We start from the raw sequence: 25,872 nt of genomic DNA, 5'->3' as shown, positions 1-25,872 counted from the left end.
TACGAGGGACAGGCAGTGATTACAGATATAGGCTATGTTCTGAATAGCATACCAGCATGCTACTTACTCTTACTGCAGTATATATTTGTATACAGTGTACAGTATGCACATTTTCTGTATGCATTAAAATGCCCTACGACATTTGTTAGAGAACACTACATTGAATACCGTATCCCACAATGCAATGCGTTCGACTTTTCTTTTTCAGCATTATTTTTAGCAGTAGTTTTTAGCATAAAACATTTTGACATTAAAACAAGACAATTTTCGCCCAAAATTTAATGAACCTTGTGGTCCTTCGTCATTTCAGACCAAAAGAAAAAAAATATGTTTTGAAATGTTTGAATTTCAGAATGGTACAAAACTTGGTAACTTTTGTGGCACTTACTATATGAAAAAATAAATGTGGACATGATTAGATAAAAGGTTAAATGAAAAATCACACTCATGATCTTCGCCAAAGGAAATGAATGGGAAATGCCAAAAATATGAACATACAGAGCTTTTTAGAGGGGATATAATCTACTAATCATCATTGGGTTAAAATGCTATTAAACACTTTATTTGAAAATAATATGAAATATTATATTAGATTTAATTTATTTATTTTTATTTTATTTAGATTATTTTTAAATGATATATTAGATTTCTATTTTATAGAAATATGATTAATAATTGTATTATTTATATAGAAAATGAATAATTTAGAGGTGAAATCCCCTCAAAATGCTAAATATTAAGGGATTAAACATTCAGTGTTATAAGATCATGTGACAACAACTACACATTTGTAGAATATTGCAAATTCAATGGAAGAAGTAGTACTGTAAACAGTATATACTGCACAGTATGAAGTAAGTACTAAGCTGGTATTCTAATCCATTAAATAAAGGCTCATAAAATTGTTGTTGAATTGTCCAGCTCACAGAAGCTGTGGAAGGGCCTTTGGAAGACTGGTATATCAAAATTTAGCCAGATATTAAAAAAATACCTAAAAACAAGCAAAAAAGATTAAATGTTATTGTCAAATGGATATTTTTCAGACTAAAAAATGTAGCTCCAATTCAACTGATAAATGTTTCCACATTACACATTTTCTTTATATTACACTGACCACATTCAAGGTCTAATAGAATAATATGCATTCGCTCTATAGGAATAAACAATATTCAGTACACTTTTTCCACTAGCAGGTGTGCAAGGCTCTGTAGTGTTTTACAGGAGCTGAATAACAATATATGGCCAGGCAACATTGAATATGATTCCAGTAGAGCTTCCAAAGGTCTTTAAAGCTCGGACAATCTGTAAGACAGCCTGGGGATGTGATGAGAAGGAAATACTGTACACCCCCTCGCACATTTCAATGCAAATGACGATGGAGCTGACCTATAGGATGGTTTTCTCTTAATTTTTCCTTTCTTTTCTCTCCTCATTTTTTACAGAGATTCCTTTTTTTTAATTTACCTAGATTTTTATAGCTTGTAGAGGATATACAAAATGTTACAGCAGAGTGGCAGCATAGTTGAAAACATGCATTCCTTGATCAAAGACGTCAAAAAATTCACCTAAACAAAATGTAAGAGAACAAGAGGAGATGAACCCCACACTTGGATATCATTACCACTTACATGAATTAACCTATTTGGTTCCCAGTTCTAGGTTTAGAACGAAAGCATCAAGATGTGACTGTCATTACGGGTTTGAAAAACAGCAAACTGCCTTTACTGTGTGTCTTTGGCCTTGTTGACCAAGCTGTAGCGGATTTACATAATGCTGGGCTCCAATATAAAGAAATAAATGAACAAATCCACTACCTGGTTACATTGCATTTTTATCAATCTTGTCTTCGTTGGACATGTTATCTACTTCTTATATGGATTCTCCACTGGTTCAAATCCACTAACCTTTAACTTGGTCCATTTTAAGACAACAACAGTAGTAATGACGCAGAATGTGGCGCATAACCTAAGAATAGCAGTTCCTGTATTACTCCCAGTTAACCATGTCTAGAACTTTTGTGCTGAAGAAAATGGACAGTATTTTTAGGCCACTCTGAACAAGGCACTTTAAAGCCTGTAACACAAGTGCGTTTATTTCTCTCATTGTTCACTCATCCGTCTTTTCCTCTGGAACTCCTCTGCCTTTGTGCATTCACTCACTATTTTGTGGCTTGGCGGAAGAAAATTGAAGAAATAGTTCACCTGAAATTGAAAATCTGCTTAAAGTGTACTCACCCTCAGGCCATCCAAGATGGAAATGTACTTTGTTTCTTCGTCGGAACAGATTTGGAGAAATGTAGCTTTACATCATTTGCTCACCAATGGATCCTCTGCAGTGAATGGGTGCCGTCAGAGTCCAAACGGCTGATAAAAACATCACAATAATTCACAATTATTGTGATGATGGATTCGTTTATTACAAACATTAATTGATGGACTGGAGCTGTGTGGATTAATTGTAGATTATTGCAATGTTTTTATCAGCTGTTTGGACTCTCATTCTGACGGCACCCATTCACTGCAGAGGATCCATTAGTGAGCAAGTGATCTAATGCAAAATTTCTCCAAATCTGTTCCAATGAAGAAACGAACTCGTCTACATTTTGGATATCCTGACAGATAATGTAGGCCTATAGGTTACGTTACGCAAAATACAGCGAATAACATTGCGGTAATGACCCTCTAACTGTACATTAGCTCTTACGTATGCAGTTGTGAAAGTTGATATATTCAGTCAGTTCAAAGGAGTGGGTGCTGTGATCTGGATAAACGTGTCTCATCTCACCGTCATTGATATTCTTACTTGTATTATGTCTTGTTTTAGTAATTGACTTCAGTGCGCACTTCTGTGACACGCATGGCATGCATAAACGTGATCAAAATACAGTTAAATGCAGATTAATAGCTATTTAGAATGAAGATCACTTTCTCAAATGATTGTACAATCACACAGGCTCTGCCTAGTAGTGGTGTAATATTACAGTACATTAAGAAATGATAGATGAATCTTTATAAAAAAATTAAAGAAAAGAAAAATGTTTACTTTAACCAGAAATTACTGCCTTTTGATGTGATTTATTTAATGGATCAAAAAATTGTTCAAACATTGAAAGTTTCACAAATAACTATATTTTTCTCCCTGCCTCTTTTTCCTCTCATTCAAATGACCACATTTTTCTCTCTCAAAAACATAAGGAAGACTTTAGGGTAAAATGAGCTACAAGGTAAGAAGATTCTTTGTTTCTAGGTTGCTAAACACAAAATAAACCACGTGACAGCATTTTCATGTGGGCAATCTTTTTATATGCGGTGAAGGGTTGCATGTGGTGAATGTGGATATTATATATATATAAAAAAAAAAAGGGTTTCTTCCCTGTCCACACATAAGTTCCAATCATGTCACGAGTTTGGATGATTTGGAGAAAACTGACAAAGCACTTTTACACACATTACACTTTAGTTAGTTTAGTTTGTTGGTTCATCTTATCCCAACTTCCTCTATATGTTCACACTTTATGTAAAAAAAATTCTGCCACAAAGTTGTTTTACTCCAAAAGTGCTCTGCTGTGGGGAAATTCCATTAGCATTAATATTTAAAAAAAAAGGAAAGCACTTTCTGTTTTTCCCCCTGCACGTCTCTGCTCAACACTCCTCCCAGGTCCAGTAACTTTGCTCTGTGAGTATTTATTAATATTTAAGAACCAAAACAAATAAACCTGGCACATCCTTCATGCAGGTTTGTTTCCCCCCTTGTTTAAAAGGGGACACTCTTAGTACCGCCAAGGGCACAGAAGTGATGTGAATTAATGGACTGATAAATTATTTATTACTTTATTTATTACTTTAAAAAATGGAGTGGTTCTAAGTGATTTTTGTCCATATATGGTAAAACACAAATCTTGGTCATGTTGCTGTTGCTCATTCTACTCTCTCAACATCAAAAGATACTATTTTCAGGATCCCCATCTTATTAAAAAATGTTAAGAGTTATATGAGAACAAATAATCAGTTGTGTGATTTTTTTTAAAATTCTATTCTTGCCTAATTTTTATTCTTTCACAAATGTGAAATTTAGTGAAGTTAGGACTTTAGCCCGATGCATAAACTGCTTAGAAAAGCATCTATTTAAATGGCAAGTTAGTCATCTATTTTTTTTTTCAATGCTGGTCATAACTTTTTAAAGTCAGATTGGTTTATTATTAATGCAAAAAGTAAAACTGATTTCCCCAAGTTAACTGTTAGTTGGTCAAATTAGTTCTTAAGACTGTCTTAACACAGTGGCAATGCAACTGGCCCCATAGAATCCAGATGTACAGCCAGATATGGGAGAATATTGATGTAGATTTACTGTTAGTACGTCAAATAAAACCTGCTGTCATTCTGACATTCATCTAAATAACTATAAAAAATTAAGACCTAAAGCAAGGACATCTCCTTTTGTCCACAGATGGCCATGGTGGATATTTTATTTTAGCAGCACTTTTAATAAGTTGCATAAGAAACTTGCGCCATGTTTACTTCTCGCCTTGTTTTATTCCCATGCCATTCTTTGATTCTACGCAAGACGGCGCTATTTAACAGCAGTATGCAAATATAGCGCTTTAAAAATTTAATAAATAAATTGCCATTAAGTATTTTGAAACCTGCATAGGCCTACTTCTCAACACCAAACACCTTCTGACCACACTCGAACACCAAGAACATGATTATTTACACATTGACAATTAAATTAGTCGAACAGTGTAGAAATAAAGAGCTAAGGATAGTTAGCGAGAGATTGTGAGTTATGTTATTGGAAGTCAGTTTGATATTATATATATATAATTATAACTTTTGACCTGTTGTTAATATCATACCAATTTTTATAATTTTATCAGCAGATAAATAATGTTCTAGTGTTAAGAAATAATTAAATACATCCGTAACTGATACCCTAATTGATGTTTTTTATTTAATGCAAGAAAGAAAATACAACAAAAAAAACAGCACTGCATTGAAATATAATAACATAAAGGAAAGGAAAAAAATAAAAAATATATAGGTCTAACACCTTAATCAGTAAGGAAAATATCATCATAAGCCTTAAGAAACTTGTTACTCTTATTGTTCTTAGAGATGTGCACTTGTTTTCCCACCACAGATGATGTCACTTCTTGTAGGGTGACGTCATCAAGGAATCACAAACAACTAAAAACTATTGAAATAAATAAATACCTGGAATATTTCTTAATAAATTAAATGGCTGTTTTTTTCCCCCAAATGACCGTTTTGACGTAGGCTATGTGATAAAAATAACACCTGCTGGAACCGAAGTAGTGAAATGATCTAAAATCCGTCCTTTGTTCACTTAATTGTGATATCGTGATAATATAAACCTAACTAATATAATTTTGATAAAAATAAAAAAATGTGAATTTAATATTTTATCCGTTATGATAAGATGGGGACAAGCTAAAATAGTTCGTGACCGGAATAACCCGCCCTCTGCGGCTTTTGTCCAATGGGATTAAACCTGGTTTGACGCTCGAGGCACGTCTCTAGATTAGTTCGAGTAAATTTCTTGCTCTCGAGGAAGTTTATTTTCACAGCCGTTCACGCATTTCCACCCACATCTTTTGGAGGGGGTCAGCAGCACTGGTGAATCCAAACACTCAGACGACTGATACAGATGTGCTTCACTGCATGCAGGCGCAGGTGGACCAGAGAGCTTTAGAGAACAGAGAACAGAGACAACTGTCGCTCTCAACCAACACTTTTACTTTCACCGGCTTCATTTTTTGAGCTTTTTCCCCCCTAAAACTGAGAATTGAATTTGAAGACGAAGAAGAAGAATCTGGGAAAATAATAATAATAGAAGAAATCTTCATTTCCTCAGGTGAAGAGAGATTCAAAAAGGTAAATAATGTTTTGTGTGTTTATTTTAGATTAGAATTGTATAATAGACAAAAACATTCTATTTATATTTTAAAATATAATTATTTATACATATTAGCATTTATGATAGTATTTTGTAGACACATAGGCCTATTTTTAGGCCTTTTATTAAAAATCATTGTTGTCTCACTTTAAAAAAAACACAAAAGAGTGATTAAAACTAATTTTAGTGTGTTATAGAAACATGCTGCAGTTTTACGATGACATGCAAAGTAAACAGTATCAGGTTTTGTAATCTTTGCTCCAAGTTAACCCACTTTTGATTTGACTACATTTCATACATCATTATCTGTTTCAAAAATACCGTTGTACAATTACTTTTGGACAAATATTATGACAATACCATGCTTTTTTAGGCAAATACCATGGTAATGTTTTACTTATACCAAGGTATCATGACAAAAGTTTTTGATCATGTACTATGGTAGTTTGCTTTGAAATACCTTGCACATACCATACATACATAAAGTGCCATTGTATTATGATGCCATGATGGTACTGCTGAAAACTGAGTGAGTCTCCTATATATCATCTGTTTGTCTTAACCTCTCACCTGTTGTTGGTCATTCAAAAGATTCATTAATTAATCATAAATGAAATCAAAACTGTTGTGCGTTGATAAATAAGAAAGGATTCTCTTGAGGACACCTGATCACTACAACTGTATCTGCCTACGTAGGCAGCACCCCCACTCCAGAGCGGCCAGACAGTGAAGCTCTTGTGTTTTTCTACCCAAACCTCCTTTTTTTTTACCTCAGGCCTTTATTACCATGGTGACCATGCACAGACCGAGTGCAGCCTTGACTTTTTGCTATAACAAATGAGAGAAGTTGGGGGAGGCCGGATAGTAGGTGAACACATAGTAACTAGACAAATGGCTTTATCTAGGCCTTTGCCAGGGACTGAAAGTGTAGTATGCAGTCTTCTGTTGTTGAGGTGTTGCACGCTACAGTAGACATTGAGATTTTTTTATTGTATTATATTTTAAAATATTTAAAATATTGTATTTTATTGAAGACATTAACAATCATGACATTACAAATGAAAACATAAAACATACATTTGAATCATGTTTATTTAAAAAAAAAAAAATTTTTATTTAAATTATTTAAATTTTATATTATTGGAAAACAGTAAAATCATGACATTACAATTTTAAGTATAAAGACATAAATTCAGAATGACTTAGAGTATTTTTTACATTTTAAATATATTTTATATTACGTTTTTAATTATTTTAAATATTATATTCTAGTGAAGACCGTAAAAAACAACAATTTTAAACTTCAAACTTCAAAATCAACTTCAAAACTTCAGTACAAGGACTTTCATATTACATCTAATAATGAAAAGATAAACCATAACTTAAAAAAAAATTTTTTTTAAATTACGTTTAAACACGTGTTTTTTTTATATATATAAAAAAATCAATCAATCAATTGTGCTGTATGTTATTATAAATGTGTATTTGTGGCAGCATAAAAGTACATCTAACATTCAAATGTAACCAACATATTACCGCCTATAGTGTTAGACGTATTGTATATTATAGTTTTTGTTCTTGATGCCTATTCTGTCTGGTTTTGCCCTGTTTGTGACCTCACCCCTAGAGCATATGATCTGAAATTAAACAAACGGCATGTTTGGCCAGAGTTTAAATCTATGCATTTCAAAGTCAGTGCTGGACAATGGTTGAGATTGAGTTTTAACTCCCACGGTCGGGCCTGTAAACAGTGGCTTTGTGTGAACAGACTCTGATCCCTGGTGCCGATGTCTCCACTCTACTCTCTGTTGTTACCTCACACTGATAAACAGCACAGTTATTTCAGCACGGTGGTTACACGGCTTGTGGTTTTGGGTAACGTCATTTTGGCCTGTGTATTAATCGATGTCACTGCTGATGTGCTGATCTAAGACATTTAAAGGGCCAGTTCACCCATGAATGAAAATTCTGTCATTATTTACTCACACTCGTCTTGTTCCCACCCTGTATGCTGTTTGTTATGTTTTCCAGGGTAGACAAGGAGTGTCTTGTCAACCATCAAAAATGCATACTATTTTGTGTTTATTTCTGTTTATATGATTATTTATGTATAATATTCCATTGCAGCTCCTTTATATACACTACTATTTATTTTTGAAACAAAAATATTACTTTTGTTCAGCAAAGACACATTAAATGTATCAAAAGTGACAGTAAAGACATTTATAATGCTACAGAGGATTCCTATTTCAAATAAATGCTTTCTGTTCATCAAAGAATGCAGAAAGAAAAAAATGTATAATGGTTTCCACAAATATTATGCAGTACAACTTTTTGTCATCATTGATAATGTGTGTGTGTGTGTGTGTGTGTGTGTGTGTATATATATATATATATATATATGTATATATATAAGAGATTTATTTCAAAAACATTAAAAATGTTACAAACATTTGAACAGGGTGTTTAAATTCATATGATTTATATAAAATTCACATACATTTAAAAACTTAATATAATATGATTTCAGTTAATAAATGTTTTACTTAAATTTTTGAACATTTAAAAAAATTAATTATTAAAATACATTTTTAAAATTATTATATTATTATTATGCCATGGATTTTATTTATTTTTTCAATTAATAATTACTTAAATTTAGATGTTTTCCTTACGTAAAGCTATTGTACACCGTAGTCTGGAGTATAGTGCATGGGTTGAATTGGGCTACATTTATGGTGTTATTTTATTTATTTATTTATTTATTGTCTTTTAAACAGTCTTCTAAAGAAATTATTTCACAAATTGGTCTTAAACAAAAAATAAAGAACCTGTCTGTAACACCTGAGTGATGATATTCATGTATATAAATTCATTTGCTTCTTTTAGCAGGTCATTGCACATCTTTGAGAGATGTTTGAGAAACAACCCTACGACAGTCCCCCGATGTACACCCCACCTTCCAATGGCTTTGGACCACCGGGGAGCTTCCAAGACCCACGGAGTGAATTCGATCCCTACCCTCCACCTCCAGGATCCTACTATGTGGGCGAGGAGGTGCCACAGCACTTCTACAAATGGTTCTCCCCTCCGGGAATTGTGAAGATTATGATGGGAACCATTATAATCCTCTGTCTGGGAATCTTCGCCTGTGTGGCCTCGACTCTGGTTTGGGACACGCAGTACGGATTTGGTTACGGATCTGGATATTCCAGCTATCCTGGATACGGAAGTGGGTACGGCAGTGGGTATGGATACGGAAGCTACGGATACGGAAGTGGATATGGATACGGAAGCTACTACAATTCTTACCCGACCCCTTCCTCGGCAAAGACCAGTATGATCGCCATTGCCGCCATAAACTTCATCATTGCTTTGGGATTCTTTGCAGTTAGCTTCTCCAAAACAAACACGTTCCGCAGCAGGAAGTTCTACCTGGTGGGGCTTGTTATTTGTTCTATAATGGCTGTGATTCAGGGCATTATAAACATTGTGTACATTGTAGGAGTGAACCCTATGGCCCAGAGCTCCACCAGCTCATACTACAACCCCATGCTTCTGATGTGTCAGAACCTCTATGGCAGCAGTGTGACAGGAATGGGGGCCGGCTTTCCCCTCTATAACCAGTACTTGTACCACTACTGCTACGTGGACCCTCAAGAGGTACCATTTAAAGTTACAGGATGTTTCGAAATGTCTTTAGAGACTACATTTAATTTATGTTTTCTTTATAGTCTACAATCAAAGGATTGCCATAGACCATAATTTCAACTCCTCCAGTGTGTAAATCAGTACAGGAAGTGCATTTACACTTACAGTGGAAGCCTGATCTAACCCTTATATTTTATTTTGTTGCTGTAATCTGTTGTGTTTAGGTTGATTTAGTGATGTTAAAGGAATAGTTCACCCAAAAATGTAAAGTCTTGTCTTCATTCGCTCACCCTCAAAGCACTTGCTGGTAGCCATTGACTTCCATATTATGGGAAAAAAAATGATGGATGACAATGGCTACCAGCAACTGTTTGGTTACCAACATTCTTCAAAATATCTTCTTTTGTGTTCAGCAGAAGAAAGGAATGTATACGAGTTTGGAACGACATGAGGATGAGTAAATGATGACGGAATGTTCATTTTTGGGTGAATTGTCCCTTTAAATTGTAATTTCAAGGGTAAGTTTACCCAAAAATTCTGTCATGTTTACTCACCCTCATGTCATTCCAAACCCATAAGACTTTTGTTCATCCTCAAAACACAAATTTTTTATCAAATTTTTTATCAAAACCTGAGATTTTCGTCCCTCCATTGAAAGTCTATGTAACCAAAACTTTTTGATTCAAACAGATTTCATAAAGATTTTCAAAAACCTTCTTAAAACAAACTCTTTGATTTGAGACATTGGACTTAACACTACAGTTTTGTCGTTTGCAGGCAGTTGCAATGGTTTGTGGGTTCATGGTTGTGGTGGCACTGGCTGTGGCGGCCTTCTTCTCCTATAGGACCAGAAGTAAAATTTGGCACTATGGGAAACCAAACATCTACTGGGATCGACCACTAATGGGAGGAACTGAGGGCAGAGATGTGGAGGATTGGGTAAGTTTCCTCATTACACCTACGTTGAGACGTGCTGCATGGAGGAAGAAGCACATGGTCACTAATTAAGTGGCACACCCAGATCAAAATGGCATGAAGTGTCTTGCCTAAGGGGATGAAAATAAAAGGCCAGTGTCAGGCTTATTGCTAGTCTCTAAAGCAAACAGCATCCAAGTACTTTGCAGTGGAAATGCCCATATATTTAATTGTCCATAGGTTCTAGCATCCCAGCAACTGTATATGGGGCAAGCAGTTTAATTCTTCTAAATACAGGTGCCTCTCAATAAATTAGAATGTCGTGGAAAAGTTCATTTATTTCAGTAATTCAACTTACAGTAAATGAACATACTTTCGAGAAGGCCAACAATTCACTAAAAATGTTTTTTTTATTGGTCTTATGGAGTATTCTAATTTGTTGAGATAGTGAGTTGGTGGGTTTTTGTTAAATGTGAGCCAAAATCATCACAATTAAAAGAACCAAAGACTTAAACTACTTCAGTCTGTGTGCATTGAATTTATTTAATACACGAGTTTCACAATTTGAGTTGAATTACTGAAATAAATGAACTTTTCCACGACATTCTAATTTATTGAGATGCACCTGTAGTTTGTGATAGTCAATTTAGACCTTTTTATTTTGGTAGACTGGGAGCGGTTTGAAGGTGTATTTTGAAGTCATATATCCTTTAATAGTTTCAGTGGCCTGTGCGACACTGGTGCTAATTCAGTCACAAGGTTGAATGTGTTGCTGATATGGTCTGTTTGTTAACAGCCAGCCTAGTTTCGCTGTGATTAATCATTAACCAAACTGAGAAAGTCTAGTGGCTTTTAACTCCTTGGTGGATGACTATGAACGGCTAAACTTTTGTACTACCAAGACAGTTAGAAAGCATGCTTGAATTAGCATTTCTTTACAGTTCAAAGAATAAATTAAGTGTTTAAGTATTACTGATTATTATTATATATACTGTATACAAGTCCCATACAGCCAATAATTTATTGCAAAGAGAAAATAGCTTAAGGAAATATATTTCTCAAATTGATTACAAAATGTACTTTCAGGTAAATGCAAAATGTTTTTTCAAAAAATATTGTTTGTACAATATATATATGTGTGTATATATATATATATATATAGGTAGGTAGAAAATTTGAAAATATATACAAATATATGTTAAAATGGTTAAAAAATAATTTAATAACTAAAATGTATCAAAAATGTATTTATGTACTTTATCTATTTTAGCAATACTTTTTGAGCCATATTTTGAAACACAAAACATCGGAATTTAGATGAATACTTATTTGCACATTATGTACTGAAAATGTGACGACTGTACATTCTGGTACTGACAAAACTGTTCATCAGCCATGTGGGCATTGTTATCAGCTAATGCTGATTATTTTAAAAATAGCCAAATATCGACCAATTTATCATCCTAGCTAGTGTAGTAATAATGACTGTCTGTTCACATTGCATCTATGGTTTTATTTGCTTTACAGAACAGTGTGTTTCAGTAGTAATACTGTACATTAGTGCCGTGTAAGAGAACATGAGTCATGTTGTGTGTGTGCGCATCACTCAATAACATTGCATTACTCACTGTGACTCTTTCTTATTTGAAAAAGAGAAGCAATTAAAGCAAAAGGTTATTCAAGAAACAGGCATTTTGCAATAGAAAGATCAAACGAACTTTATATAAAGTGAAATGACTGTGAGACTCCTCATAGCAAAGAAAAATAACAGATGAGAACCCTTTAATATCTTAATTGTTTTTCCTAGACAGATATACAAAGATTAAATGAGAGCAAATGCAGACCTCTAGCATTTCAGAAGAGATCAAACTGTGCTCACTGCTCAGATGTATTAAAACACCAAAGTTTCATATCAAAAGTCAGAGAACTCAGTATGAACTCAAACATCACATTTTTCCAAAATCGTTCATAATTCTATCGCTCTGTACTCTTAATGTATGTTACAGTTGTTTCTATTTTTAATTCTATGAATTTTAGAAGAAATGTCTGCGACAAGGTTGATAATTAAATAAGCTTTAAACTGAGAATCATGAGTTAAACTTGAGCAGCCTCTAGTAAATCTTTCATCCAGGTCTACAGGTTATTAATGAACCCGTAGCTGGTGGTGAAGGCTCCGTGGGGTGCGGTTTGATTTTGGATTAAGTCCATTGGAAACATAATTACTACCATCATGAGACTGGTCTGCCTTTCTCTGCCCTGGTACTTTCAGTAAATCTATGAGTTCTGACAGCGTTTCACACACTCCCTTTGAATACCTTTCTCTCCTTGCCTTTCTATCTCTCCTTCACACTTTTATTTCTGGTGCAAAAGGAGGTCATGAACATGAAATGTCCCTCTTTTCTGTGTTCTCAAGCATTCTTTCCCTGCTTATGTAGCGTGATCACGGATCAGCGGTGGCAGTAGCTCATGCAGGGAAAGCATTGTTGGAATTCCTGGATGATTTGAGCTCTTCTGCACAGTGGCTTTTCCCTTCTCCCCAGCTGCAGGGAAACGCTCCTCCACCCTCTTTCCTGCTGCGTCCTCCCTCCTAACACACAAACACACACACACACACACATATACCTTCACGCACAGCCCCTCCAGAACAAAACAAACAATTCCACCGACACGCACACCTGATTTCATTGTTTTAGCAGTGTACTGCTCGGAATTGTTTTTCCTTATATCCGTTTATCCACTCTTCGTCTTGTAGTATTATAAATCATATATTGTGCCAGAAATCTTTACTATTATTGGCATTGTGGGTTTGTCACAAAACACTCACTTACATGCTGAGAACATCCTCTGAAATCAAACCTCAACAGGAAGAGCAAGAGCTCTTTTGCTTCTTATTCCCTATAGTCTTTCCTGTACAGTAGCAGAAGGAAAATAAAGTCTAAACAATGGATCTAAAATGGTTTCAGTGTTGGTATAATGTTCTGCACAGACTGCAGTTTCAAAAGTCTGCGATCAAGACAGATTGTTGTTAATAATGTACTTTTTGTGCATTAAAGTAATATACACAACATTCTTACAGGCTTTTAACAAGTAAAACTGATCCGTTATTTATTTTATGTCACTTTTCCAAACAGATTTTTAACATTTTGTTTTGCATATTTGCACTGCTGTTCAAAAGTTTGGGGTCAGAAAGATTTTTAAGCAAGGGTACATTTAAGAAAATCTGCATTTATAATGTTACCGAAAATTCTATTTCAAATTAATGTTCTTTTGAACGTCTCGGTTACGTATGGTAACCCTCGTTCCCTGAAGCTGCATCTGCTGCCTACTTATACTCACGCTGTGATCAGCAGCAGCTGGATGCAATAATCGCATGCCAATGTGCATTGGCTCGTTTAGTTTACACTCGAAGTTGATTGGTCTCTCTAAGCGAGATCCCAATTTCGTCGGTCATCCGACGTGACGTCGAGAGTGACCGACTGAAAGGGAACTTTCTATTCATCAAAGGATCCTAAAAATGCATCGTTTTCCACACAAGTATTAAATCTCTTTTCAGTATTGATGATAATAATAATAATTTTTTTTTTTTTGAGCACCAAGTCAGCATATTAGAATGGTTTCTGAAGGATCAAGTGACACTGGAGACTGAAAATTAAGCTTTGCCATCGCGGGAATAAATTACAATTTAAAATCGATTGAAACCGAAAACGGTTGTTTTAAATTGTAATAATATTTCACATTATTACTGTTTTTACTCCATTTTTCATCAAATAATTGAAGCCATGATGAGCTTCTTTCAGATACATTTAAAAACTCTTACCAACATTTATTTCACATTTCAGTTAGTATTACTGTGTATAACTGCATTGTATATCGATCAATGCAATACTAAATTTTCCTAAAGGCTTGGCAGCCAAAAAGGACTATTTTTATCTAAAGATCAGAGATAGTGTGGAATATGGTCATCAAAAATTAAAATTGGATGTCGATGCAAAATATTTCTGCTAACATTATAAGCAAAAGTATTAAAATGATACAATAATTTAAGACCCTTTTAAAATGTTATCCTGATTAAAGATGCTACTGTTCATCAAACAAAAGTGACTTAACCATTTCAGACTCACGTTAAAAAATTAGTTCTTCTCAATTGCTTGCTTAATTGTTTGTGATGTCTTTTCGCCTGTCATTATCTGAGATATGTTGCTTCCTGATGTTATGCACGTCATACTCCTTGTTCAGATATGAATCAAAGTTTGCAGACATTGTACTAAACAGTTAATTCCTTTTTTCAGGTCAACCACGTACAGGATGGACAGAGCGTGCAGGAGGCATCCATGGTGTTCTCAGAGAAGATAGCTCCTGTTCTGGTTTCAGCCCCCAGTGTCGGCTCCATCCCCCTGAAGACCGGCAGTGTCTTTAGTTCTGAGACCAACAATGTTATCGGGTGAGTGAGTGAGTGATCCGACCCTGGGATAGCTGGAGACTTTAAAGCTTAGCTCCATGTGAACAGGCAATATTGCATGCCCCTGCTTAGGAAATACTGGAGCTAACTATATCTTAAAGCCTTAATAAGTCATTTGGAATTGCATTGCAGTTTTCCATACACTACTGATCAAAAGTTTGGGGTCTCTTATGCTCACCAACAGTGCATTTATTTGATCAAAATACAGTAAAAAACAGTAATATTGTGAAATATTATTACATTTTAAAATAACTGTTTTCTATTTTAGTATATTTAAAAATGTCACTGTGATGCAAAGCATCATTACTCCAGGCTTCAGTGTCACGTGATGCTTCAGAAATCATTCTAATATGCTGATTTGATGCTCAGTAAACAAAGGTCTTTATTGTCATTTTAAAATAAAAGTATTAATTTTCTTTTTCAAAAAATCTAACATTTGAATGGCAATGTACATGTACATGTGTCTCCTTGTTCAAAGTAGTCCGTGGCTTTTTTTGCGACCTTGGTTAGCTGATGTTAAATCATCATTGCTATTGTCTGGATCATTAATCTGCCTAATGGTCTGGGCCATTAGTTTTATGAAGTCAGGTCAGATTACACCAAATATGACGTGTCTTGGCATGAGATCAAACTTTTTGCATTTTTTTAATCAGATGTTCTTTCATTATAATTTGTTTTTAAATCAGGTCTGTCCCTCCTTGTCTGTCTCTGTCTTTTTTGTGTGGCTCTACAAGCTTCAATGATTCAGTATAAATTAATTAATTAATATAATTTTTCTATAGACATCATGGGCAAAGACCCTGTTAAGAGTAAGCAAACAGGCAATGCCTTTATGTAAAAGATGATTGGCTTTTCATTTTTTCATTAAAGAAATTAAAAAAAAAAGAGTATTCTGTAATTTGACCTAACATGTTTATTGGAAATGACGAAAAACATCACAATGAAGTGCAATGAAGAAAACATTGCTTAACACAGTGAAATGTGAAACACCAGCTTATGAGGATATGTGAAATGCTTGAGCAAATTATATTTTGCTGTAGTATTGCCAACATGTTTCTGTTAATGCTATGTTTGGTAGCTTAAATATCATCTCAGTAAGAAAAGCATTGTGTCTATGAAACTTTCTCACTAATAATGCTTCTAATGTGCGTTTCCTTCAATTCATTACTACAGTAATTTATATCAGTTTATATCTTACAATTCAGATATTTTCATATAATATAAACTCAGTGAGTTTATATCTCGCTATTCTGATTTTTTTTTTTTTTAGAATTGTTCATGTGTATGCAGTCAGTTCAGGTGTCTAAAAGAAAGAATTGCGAGAAAATGTTATAGTTGCAAGATGTAAACTCACAATTGTAAGAAAAAATTGTGATATTATAATTTTTTTTTTTATATTTTAATTCCATGGCAGATAAACGTGTTCTTTTTCAGATTGTCATATTGTATCTTGAAGAATATTTGCTTGCTCAAATGTGTTTGAATGAATGTTTGCTCATTTCTCTTTTTGGATAAAGTAGTAACAGTTTTTCCACCCACAGTTACCCTGAGCGCTCTTTCAGCCAGCCATCTCATTCTACATCCCCGTCTGGAGAAGTGAGCTCCAGCCCCTCCGACCAGACGGACACCATCCGCAAACCGTCCGCCTCCAGGGGCAAGAGACGCAGGAGGAACCCTGAGCTGGATGAGTCCCAGTACGAAACCGAGTACACAACGGGAGGAGAGACTGCCAACGATTTTGACGAGGATCTATGGACACGGTAAGAATTGGTTGTGGTTCATGCAGGCCCAGGGTTAGTAGCGCATTCCCTTGGATACAGCAAGGAAGTCTGTAGGAGATAATCATCTCTGGCACGCATCTAACATAATGCTAACATAATAGACTAAATTTGGGTTAATGGGTCAAAGATCTTTGCATATGTGTGCATGTTTACATGTGTTGTTTGGTTGGCTGTGATGAGTTAAAAAACAGATGTGGTTTGCTTTCACTCATTGTTGGACCATGAGAAGAAAATCTTTTTGCAAACAATAAACTTACAGGGGACACATGACATATAAATGCAACACTTAACAGTAAAAATTAACTATATATTCTTTCAGCATTTATTAATTTTGATAATGTTAGTTATACTTGTAATGTTAAAATACTTGTAATGTTGACTTTGTTGCAACCTAGAATTAAACTGCTGGTTTCGTCTGGCCAGAGGAGAACGGCACACTATTTCGACACACTATTTCCCTGATTAATACTGTAAAGCTGCTTGGACACAATTTGCATTGTAAAAAGCGCCATATAAATAATAGTGACTTGACTAAAATACTTGTATTCACTGCATTATGAATACGTTTTAAAATATTCTTACTATTTTGCTGTTTTCTGACACAAATGAAAAATACAGGGTTGAAAGTTTGAGCGGTCACTTAGTAAAAAGTTGACCTTAGTAAGGAGTTAAGGCATAGTCACATTAGCAAAATTTCAGTGAATACTGGTACATATTTCACATTAGGTGAGTTTCTGCAAATAGTGGTAATTCATATTAGCAAAAACAAATGGCAAATGAAGTATTGAATTAGTGAATTTTTGGTGAATAGTAGTATTTCACATTAGAATTTCTGTGAATTACGGTATTTCACATCAACAAAATTTCTTTAAATGGTTGTATTTTACATTAGTGAATTTCTTGGCAAATGGTTTTATTTCACATTGTGAAATTTCTGCAAATGGTTGTATTTTACATTAAATTTTGATGAATAGTTGCATTCACATTAGTGAATTTTTGGCAAATGATAGTATTTCACATTAGTAATATCTTGGTGTTTCACATTAGTAATATTTTGGTGAATGGTAGTACCGTATTTCACATTAGTGAAACTTTGGCACATCTTGGTGTTTCACATTAGTAATATCTTGGTGTTTCACATTAGTAATATTTTGGTGAATGGTAGTACCGTATTTCACATTAGTGAAACTTTGGCACATCTTGGTGTTTCACATTAGTTCAATTTTGGCAAATGGTAGTATTTCACATTAACAAAATTTTGGTGAATGGTAGTATTTCACATTAGTGAAACTTTGGCACATCTTGGTGTTTCACATTAGTAATATCTTGGTGTTTCACATTAGTAATATTTTGGTGAATGGTAGTATTTCACATTAGTGAAACTTTGGCACATCTTGGTGTTTCACATTAGTAATATCTTGGTGTTTCACATTAGTAATATTTTGGTGAATGGTAGTATTTCACATTAGTGAAACTTTGGCACATCTTGGTGTTTCACATTAGTAATATCTTGGTGTTTCACATTAGTAATATTTTGGTGAATGGTAGTATTTCACATTAGTGAAACTTTGGCACATCTTGGTGTTTCACATTAGTAAAATTTTAGTGAATGGTAGTATTTCACATTAGCGAAATTTTGTGATTGGTGGAATTTCAAATTAGTGCAATTTGAAATACCAGAGACCATTCTGGGGACTATTTATGCCCTCACTGATTGTGCATATTCCTATTCAAATGACTGGATTTTGCTGACAGATTGTAACGGTAAATGTGTGCACCTTTACTCGGTTTATGGTGGGTGTTTTTTGTTTTTTTTTGCTGCGGTGTGGAAACTGAAATGTTGTCAGTTCAAACTCCACAGCCGTTAATCCGTGAAATACCACCATTGTTGCTTTGATCAAGATGCTTAACTCTAGGTCGCTCCAAAGGGATTGTTGCTAAAAAGTGTCTGTAGCTATATCCATCTCTTTGGATAAGTTTATTTAAAAACTACCAAATTACTATTTACCTTAATTATCTTGCCTACTTTAAAGCTCATTATACAAGCTGCCATCCAACTGCTTTCTGTTTCCTTCCCAATCAGTCTGTATCCAGAGATCACGTCTGACACCCAGCGACACGAGTACAAGAAAGAATTTGACTCGGACCTCAGGACCTATAAGGAACTGTGCGCCGAAATGGACGACATCAGCGATCAGATAAACAAGCTCAGCAGAGAGCTGGACACACTTGAAGAGGGCTCGTCCAAGTACCAGGTGAGCGACTGAAACATTTCAGATGACTACTTCACCTCCCTGTTGTTCAAATCCATATGACTTTCTTTTTTATCTCACGTTGCAGGCTGTAGCAGAGGAATATAATCATCTCAAAGACCTAAAACGGGTGAGTCATGGGTATAAAACTAAAGTATGACTAAACATCTGACTCACGTTCATAGTAATAGATGCTCTGCTTTTTTGATGTTAATATGAGGTGTTCTTTCCCTTATTCTCTCTGCTTAGATGCCAGATTATCAAAACAAGAAGCACCTTTGTCGCAAACTGCGCCACAAGCTTTTCCATATTAAACGAATGGTTAAGATCTATGACCGCCGTCAGTAATAATAAGCTGCATTAAACAACCACACCTGCTCTCCTTGTTAAACACTTTTGCATTTAACTGATGAAGCCATCAAACGACTGTGTGACCAAAGTTGCCCAAAACTGCTGTAACAATGGCTTCATCTAGTGCTTATGATTAACCTGAACCCTAAAGATGGTTGGAAACGAAGACCAGAGATTTCAAAACCGGTCCTTCCAAAGTCTTTCTATTACCTGGAACTTGTTCTTTCACTGGAAACATCTGCTTTTTTTAGAGTGAGTGACTTCATGTAGCCTGTAAAATGCCATAAAGCATTGCAATATTGTTGTTGTTTTTTTGTTGGGTGCGGTTGTGAGTGCTAACTTCGAGGTCAGCTGATTACATGTGTTTGTTGGAGGAAATGTACTTCGGACAATCCTCTCCAACTAAGTAATTTGCACCTGCATTGTCACATCTATGCTATCAGTTTCCTTGTGTATGACTGTAAATGGGTCGTGTTCTTTATTGTCTATTTCTGTAAAGGTGTAACAGTGGGGCACTGCTTGTTTTCAAGTCAGAAAACACAAAAGTTTTTGTTTCGAGGTGTGCCAGAATAGTTCCCAGAAACAATTGAGGTATTTAAACTAGCACACCATTACAGAATTATTATTATAATTTTTTTTAACAACTGACTGCCTCAGTAAAAGAAGAAATGGAAATTTAAATCACAAAGAGAAACTGGAATTTCATATTCAGTTGTGATTTTAAAGTTGAGTTTTGTAAAAAAAAAAAAAAAAAAAAGAGAGAGAAAAAAAAAACGGTGCCCTTGCAAATATGCAAAGATTCTGTTCATTTAGTTCTAGATGTTTATATCTCATTCTCATTGCATTTGATTCATTTCGAAATATTGTGATCTTCCTGCTATTTAAAACAGTAATAGCTGCTTTTATCTCTAACCAATCAAATATCTATGCAAGATCAAATATTGAAGTTATGTTTGTTTTGTAATGTTGTTACGGACAACAAGTAAGTTTTGTTGTTTTTTTGTTTTTTACTCGTTTTTGTACGAAATCATTTAAAAGTGACAGGGCGTTCATTTTCGGCTGTTAATGAGATAATGCTTTTTGTTTCTCATATGCGTAACAGCATTTATTTTCATCTGTACATATTTGTTGTCCTTTCTATTTTTAATAAAGTTTTGTATTTTAAGTTTTAAATCTGTTTGTGTAAGTGCAACTAAGCTATTTAGAGTCTAAAGGTTTTTCTTTTATTGCAGTTTTTTTCAATTGCTTACAGACATTTTCAAAACTTTTTTTTTTTTTTTTTTTTTCAAAACTTTACACACAAATCCAAGAATTGCACACACAAAATGCAAAATGCCTCACATCTCTTGCAAAATGAAGCACTGCGTTCAAAATATCACAAACGCATCTCAAAAGCAAACATTTGCAAACACCTTTGATATAATATTAATTCCTGTTAGATTTTTGTGTGTTACATAGAGAATTGTGTGCGCAAAAAGTGTTTTATGAAATTGAAAACTGAGTCAAAGGCCAAGAATTAGTGCATGGTTTTGCAGATTTGGTGTGTGGTTCTGGTTGAGTGTCAGGTTTCAGAAATTGTGTGACAAGTAAAGATTTTGTGTGTAAGCAGTTGAAAAAAAACTAATAAAAAAAAAATAAAGGTTACAAATAATATAATATAAATGCATATTTCGGCTTGAGACAGAATTTTAAGAACTGCGTCAAAGAATTAGAGCAAATAATGTAAGAAATGTTAGACAACGGCGTCCTCTGCTGGGTGTCTTTTAAATAACAAGCTGAGGAGAAGGCACTCGTCTTATTTCGGAAATGTAACGGAAATATACGAGGAGTCGTTCGGGAACGTTACGGAAATACACGATCGTTAATCACTCCGCGACAAGAAGCTAATAACTAAAGTACCAAGACGTGTGAACGCTGATTGGTCACCACGAGATTCACCACACACCCCTGTCGTGACTGCTGAGGCGAGGCCATTCAGACAACGAGCAACGAGATGCACAAACATCAGATGAGGCTGTGATGTCGAAACAACTTTCTGAGGATATTTCAAAAGGTTAAATAGAAAGGTATGTGACTTTCATCTTAGTAAACTTTTCATTCTGTCATCAGCAACGGTGCTGCTGCTGTGTTTAATGACTTTTGAATATGCGTGCACCTGCGTAATATTATGACTGCATTGCGCTTCTCTGAGTTTGAAGTGTACCGTGACGTCTTCATTTATCTTCTGCTTTTTTTGTCATCTGCAATAACGTAGGCTACATTCTGAATAAACCTAATGGAAGAATAAGTATAGCCTATTATTTAGGTTTTCTAAATGCTCTGAGAAGCAGAGTTAAATGGTCATATTAACACATGACATTATTATATTAATAGCAATGGTATTTAATAATAATAATTATTATTATTAGGATATTTATTTTTATTAATAAAATGCAAATACATGATATTTGCATTTTAATGAAGGAGTCAGTCTTCAGCAGCTTTTTTTTTTTTTACAAACTACGTCCAACGCCACCTACTCACTCATCCTCAAAAATACACACAGGGCTGTACTGGTTTAATTCGCTTAAAGGATCAGTGTGGGTTCGGGAGATCTGCACCTTGTGCTCCTTCACGTGGTTTGTGTGTCTGCAGGACCTCTTTAATCTGTCCTTGTTCAGACCTGACACGTGGTGTGACAATGCCAACAATCTGCCAGGCTGTAAACAAGTGCGCACTGCAGTGCACACCAGAAGAACCTGATAAGTACCTTTGCCGTAGACAGTCAGAGAGTTATACAGTTTGATTAATACTTATACAGTTATACAGATTAATGGAGTGGCTGCTAATGTGTCTGAGGCGTTGCTAGGGTGTTGCTATGCAGTTCTGGGTTGCTTCTAGGGTGCTGCTGATGTCTTGTGTCCTTTCTGTTATATAAAAAAGAAAGCTTATTAGGTCAACACAGGCTGAAGGTCTTGAGCCAAGTTTGGTGGATGTAACTCTAGTCTGAAAGTTTGGGTTTTAGAATAATAAGCTTAAACACACCACCAGTTTGTCCAGCTAACAAAAAAAAATGAATGTATGTTGTGCACATACTTTAAGGTATATCTGATCAAAAATGAAGTCAACGTATGGAATTTGTGATCTATATGGCAGTGCATTTTTTCTCAGGGCACCATGATGTAAATGCACAAACTTTTATCTCCTTTATTAGTCATGTTCATTCGTCTAAGTCGGCAGTTTTATTTGATCATAAATGAATGAGACTGAGTTAATTAGAGCCTAAATAAAACATATTGCACACCAGAGGAACATGATTGCATTTAATTTGGGCACATAATTTAGTTTCAGAATGTAGCGGATCATTAATAAAAGCTTATCAGAGTCTGGCCATGTCCATTCAGTCAACAAGTACAGTTAATCATAAATAAATGCAAGGAAGCTGAAGTAGTTTCTTTGGTGTGACATTGCACTACTGTCCCAAACAGAAAACAAGAGAACATTGTGCACCAAAATAATATAAAATTAAGAACGTTACTTAATTTTATAGTGTTGTGTGGATTTGTGACATATGGTGTCAATACATTTTTATCAGTGCATATGTAAATGTACAAACTTATTTATAGGAGACCTCTTTTATTCTTCATTCTTATTGTCTAAAAACAGGAAATAAAGTACAGTTAACCTGAAAAAATACATGCTATTCAGAAGTCTAAGACTACATCGAAAATGTGGGCTAATTTAAATCTGGAAAGAAACAGGAAAACATTTTAAAACAAAGAAATATTGTGAATATACCTGAAGTATGTGCACAAGATAAATTCATTTATTTTGTTGGCTGGACAAACTGGTGGTGTGTTTAAGCTTATCATTCAAAGATCTGCATCTTAAAAAGAAGGCCATAAAAAAATAAAAGGCTTAATATTTCCTAATTTGATGATGCTTATTTCATAAATATCAATAAAAAACTTTCCATCATGTACAGTTTTTTACAAAATAAGAAAGAAAATTTTCCAAATGATAAAGTTTGGGTTTACTCCATTTAATGTCAAAAGTTTCTCAAATTTTCATTTGTCTCAAATTGTCATGATTATAATATAATTTGTAATTAAAGATGTTGTATTAAATTAGAAAATGTGAAATAGAAGCCATTTCACTAGTGGTCTCATAGTTGGGCCATGTTGTATGCCTATATTATAAGCTGATTTTCAACATTTTAGCATTGGTTTGTGAAGATTTGGGGCTGGAATAAGGAATCGACTGAGTGTCGAGGTGCTCTGGTAGGTTATGTGGGTGTGCTGGAGAAACGCTGAGAAGACGTGCTGATTCAGCACAATTACATCCCACTCTGTCCCCAAACACCCATTAAAAGTGCTCTCGCTGCTTCCTCGGGTCTCTCTGGACCTGGACCCACTGTCGTAACGAGCTGATCGGAGCAGAGCCGCAGAGTGATCAAAAAATAATGCGTTGTTGCAGCTTGAGTCTGTGTTGAGTTTGCTGAGTTTTGAAAGTAAGGCTTGTTACAAACCCCTCCCATCTTTCTCAGCTGTTACACTGATCGTAAACGACTCAAATCTCTCTCTTTCCCTCTTTTGCTGTTTTCTGCATTCCGTCTCTTTCAGACTTCTAATAGGGTCACATCAGGCTGTCCAATATGATGAAAGATTGCCTTCAGTTCCTCATTGAGCCAGCCAAGAAGCTCAAGTTTCGTCTGAAGGTACAGTAGGTCATTCATCCATTCATTTGTTGCATCAGAGGATTTTTTTCAGTAATTTGGAGAAACTTAGTTGTGGCGTCATTTACACCACAACCAACAATATTTCCCACTAATAAAGTAGTGTACTTGTTTATCAATGAGACACAATGAAATGTGAGACATGTGGCGTATGAAGAAAATAAGGAAAATTAAGGTAAATATCACTTGTGAACAGAATATATTTTTATATGTTACTTTTATACTGAATATAGTTATTTACAGTCAAAGCACACTTGTCAAAACATATGAAGAAATTATGAAATATGATTTAATTATTTAATATGAAAAATTAATATACTAAATATGTATTTAGGATAGACTACATAAAGTGTGAGGCACAACTACAGGTGCTTTTATGTCAGATGAGTTGACTTTTATTAAAACTAGTTTAGTTGTGGCATCATTTTTATCACAACAATTTTTCCTGCTACAAAATTAGATGTAAGATGAAGAAAATAAGGAAAATTAAGGAAAATATCACATGTATATTTGAATTAGATTTTGAATATAATAATTTTCAGTCAAGCTGTAACTGTTAAACTTGGGGAAAAGTGTAAAAAAAATTATTTAATCATTTATTTTACACTTTTCCACAAGTTTAACTGAAAATATTATTTAATTATGTGTATTTAGTATAAATAAAATGTTAGCTATGAAATTAGTCAGCAATTATAATCCAATTGAGATGTGGTGGAGATGTTCATGACTTTCAGAAAAAAAAAATGAATATAACATTTATAAGTTTAGCCGTTATATTCCGTGGTGGAGCCTTAGTTACCCCATAAATCGCAACTGTCTGTGCAGGAGACGCGGAAGAGAGTGAAACATGTGAAGAAAGAGCCGTTAACAGAGAGTCAGCTGTTTATAATGGAGCTCGCGCGAGAACTCGACAGGATCTGTCAGGTAAGACAAATATATGGTTGCATTGTACCTGTACCTGGCTTTTCTCCAGCTCTTTAGAGTCAGCTATTGAATACATTTCCACACACATTTTCAAACTCTGTGTATCTCTGTTGGAAGCTCTTATGCTGATGTCTTTCAGAGGTCAGATATTCTGGCTCACATTTGGACCGGAGAGGACGTATGGCCTCCACAAGCCTGTCGAGAGTTCATTGTGGAGACCGCCAACATCCTGGAGATGAAGGTTAGAACCTGAGCTGAAATTAATCACAGGCAGATTCATTAACAGAATTGAACTTCAACAAATTGATGTTTTGGGGTGATGTGCACCTCCAAACACGGTGTGTATTATGGCATCCAAAGAGTACAATTTTGGTCTCATCTGACCAGACTATATTCTCCCAGTATTTCACAGGCTTGTCTAAATGTTGTGCAGCAAACTTTAAACGAACATGCTTTTTCTTCAGCAATGGAGTCTTGCGTGGTGAGCGTGTATATAGGCCACGGCAGTTGAGTGCATTACTTATTGTTTTCTTAGAAACAATTGTACATGCTAATTCCAGGTCTTTCTGAAGTTCTCCACAAGTGGTCCTTGGCTCTTGGACAACTCTTCTGATAATTCTTTTCACTCCTCTGTCAGAAATCTTGCGAGGAGCACCTGGTCGTGGCCGGTTTATGGAAAAATAATGTTCTTACAATGTTCTTTCCACTTCTGGATTATGGCCCCAACAGTGCTCACTGGAACATTCAGGAGTATAGAAATCCTTCTGTAACCAATGCCATCAGTATGTTTTGCAACAATAAGGTTGTGAAGGTCTTGCGAGAGCTCTTTGCTTTTACCCATCATGAAATGTTTCTTGTGTGACACGTTGGTCATGAGACACCTTTTTATAGGCCATCAGTTGGGACTGA

The 25,872-nt window shown here is 34.9% G+C and overlaps 2 protein-coding genes across 3 annotated transcripts in view; both read left to right on the top strand.

Moving 5' to 3' along the window:
- Window positions 1-5,570: 5,570 nt before the first annotated feature.
- On the top strand, window positions 5,571-20,297 carry LOC107725329 (occludin-like). 2 transcript variants are annotated; one of them, XM_016534566.1, is made up of 8 exons: window positions 5,571-5,894; window positions 8,809-9,579; window positions 10,345-10,506; window positions 14,772-14,923; window positions 16,483-16,701; window positions 18,806-18,977; window positions 19,063-19,104; window positions 19,224-20,297. In XM_016534566.1, exons 2-8 carry the CDS (start codon window positions 8,830-8,832, stop codon window positions 19,320-19,322), a joined length of 1,596 nt encoding a protein of 531 aa, XP_016390052.1. In that variant the 5' UTR covers window positions 5,571-5,894; window positions 8,809-8,829; the 3' UTR covers window positions 19,323-20,297. The 2 variants fall into 2 exon arrangements, with proteins under 2 accessions (XP_016390052.1, XP_016390051.1); XM_016534565.1 differs by having other exon boundaries at window positions 8,806-9,579.
- A 961-nt stretch (window positions 20,298-21,258) lies between these two features.
- Window positions 21,259-25,872, top strand: part of LOC107725295 (uncharacterized) — a 9,660-nt gene continuing 5,046 nt past the window's right edge. Inside the window, exons 1-4 of the mRNA XM_016534509.1 lie at window positions 21,259-21,391; window positions 23,927-24,021; window positions 24,865-24,963; window positions 25,103-25,204. Coding sequence (XP_016389995.1) covers window positions 23,959-24,021; window positions 24,865-24,963; window positions 25,103-25,204 — 264 coding nt within the window. The 5' untranslated portion in view covers window positions 21,259-21,391; window positions 23,927-23,958. The remainder of the gene's footprint in view (window positions 21,392-23,926; window positions 24,022-24,864; window positions 24,964-25,102; window positions 25,205-25,872) is intronic.

The sequence above is a fragment of the Sinocyclocheilus rhinocerous genome, unplaced genomic scaffold (genome assembly GCF_001515625.1).
Source record: "Sinocyclocheilus rhinocerous isolate Xijiao unplaced genomic scaffold, SAMN03320098_v1.1 scaffold785, whole genome shotgun sequence".
NCBI lineage: Eukaryota > Metazoa > Chordata > Actinopteri > Cypriniformes > Cyprinidae > Sinocyclocheilus > Sinocyclocheilus rhinocerous.
Note: the sequence above shows the minus strand (reverse complement) of the source record. Positions and strands in the feature narration are given on the sequence as shown.

What these genes read in the sequence shown, in the direction of transcription:
- LOC107725329 (XM_016534566.1), top strand. Translation starts at nt 8,830, where the DNA reads ATGTTTGAGAAACAACCCTACGACAGTCCCCCGATGTACACCCCACCT. An exon ending in AGGGCTCGTCCAAGTACCAG is followed by an intron (nt 18,978 to 19,062) that starts GTGAGCGACTGA and finishes CTCACGTTGCAG; the next exon opens with GCTGTAGCAGAGGAATATAA. An exon ending in ATCTCAAAGACCTAAAACGG is followed by an intron (nt 19,105 to 19,223) that starts GTGAGTCATGGG and finishes CTCTCTGCTTAG; the next exon opens with ATGCCAGATTATCAAAACAA.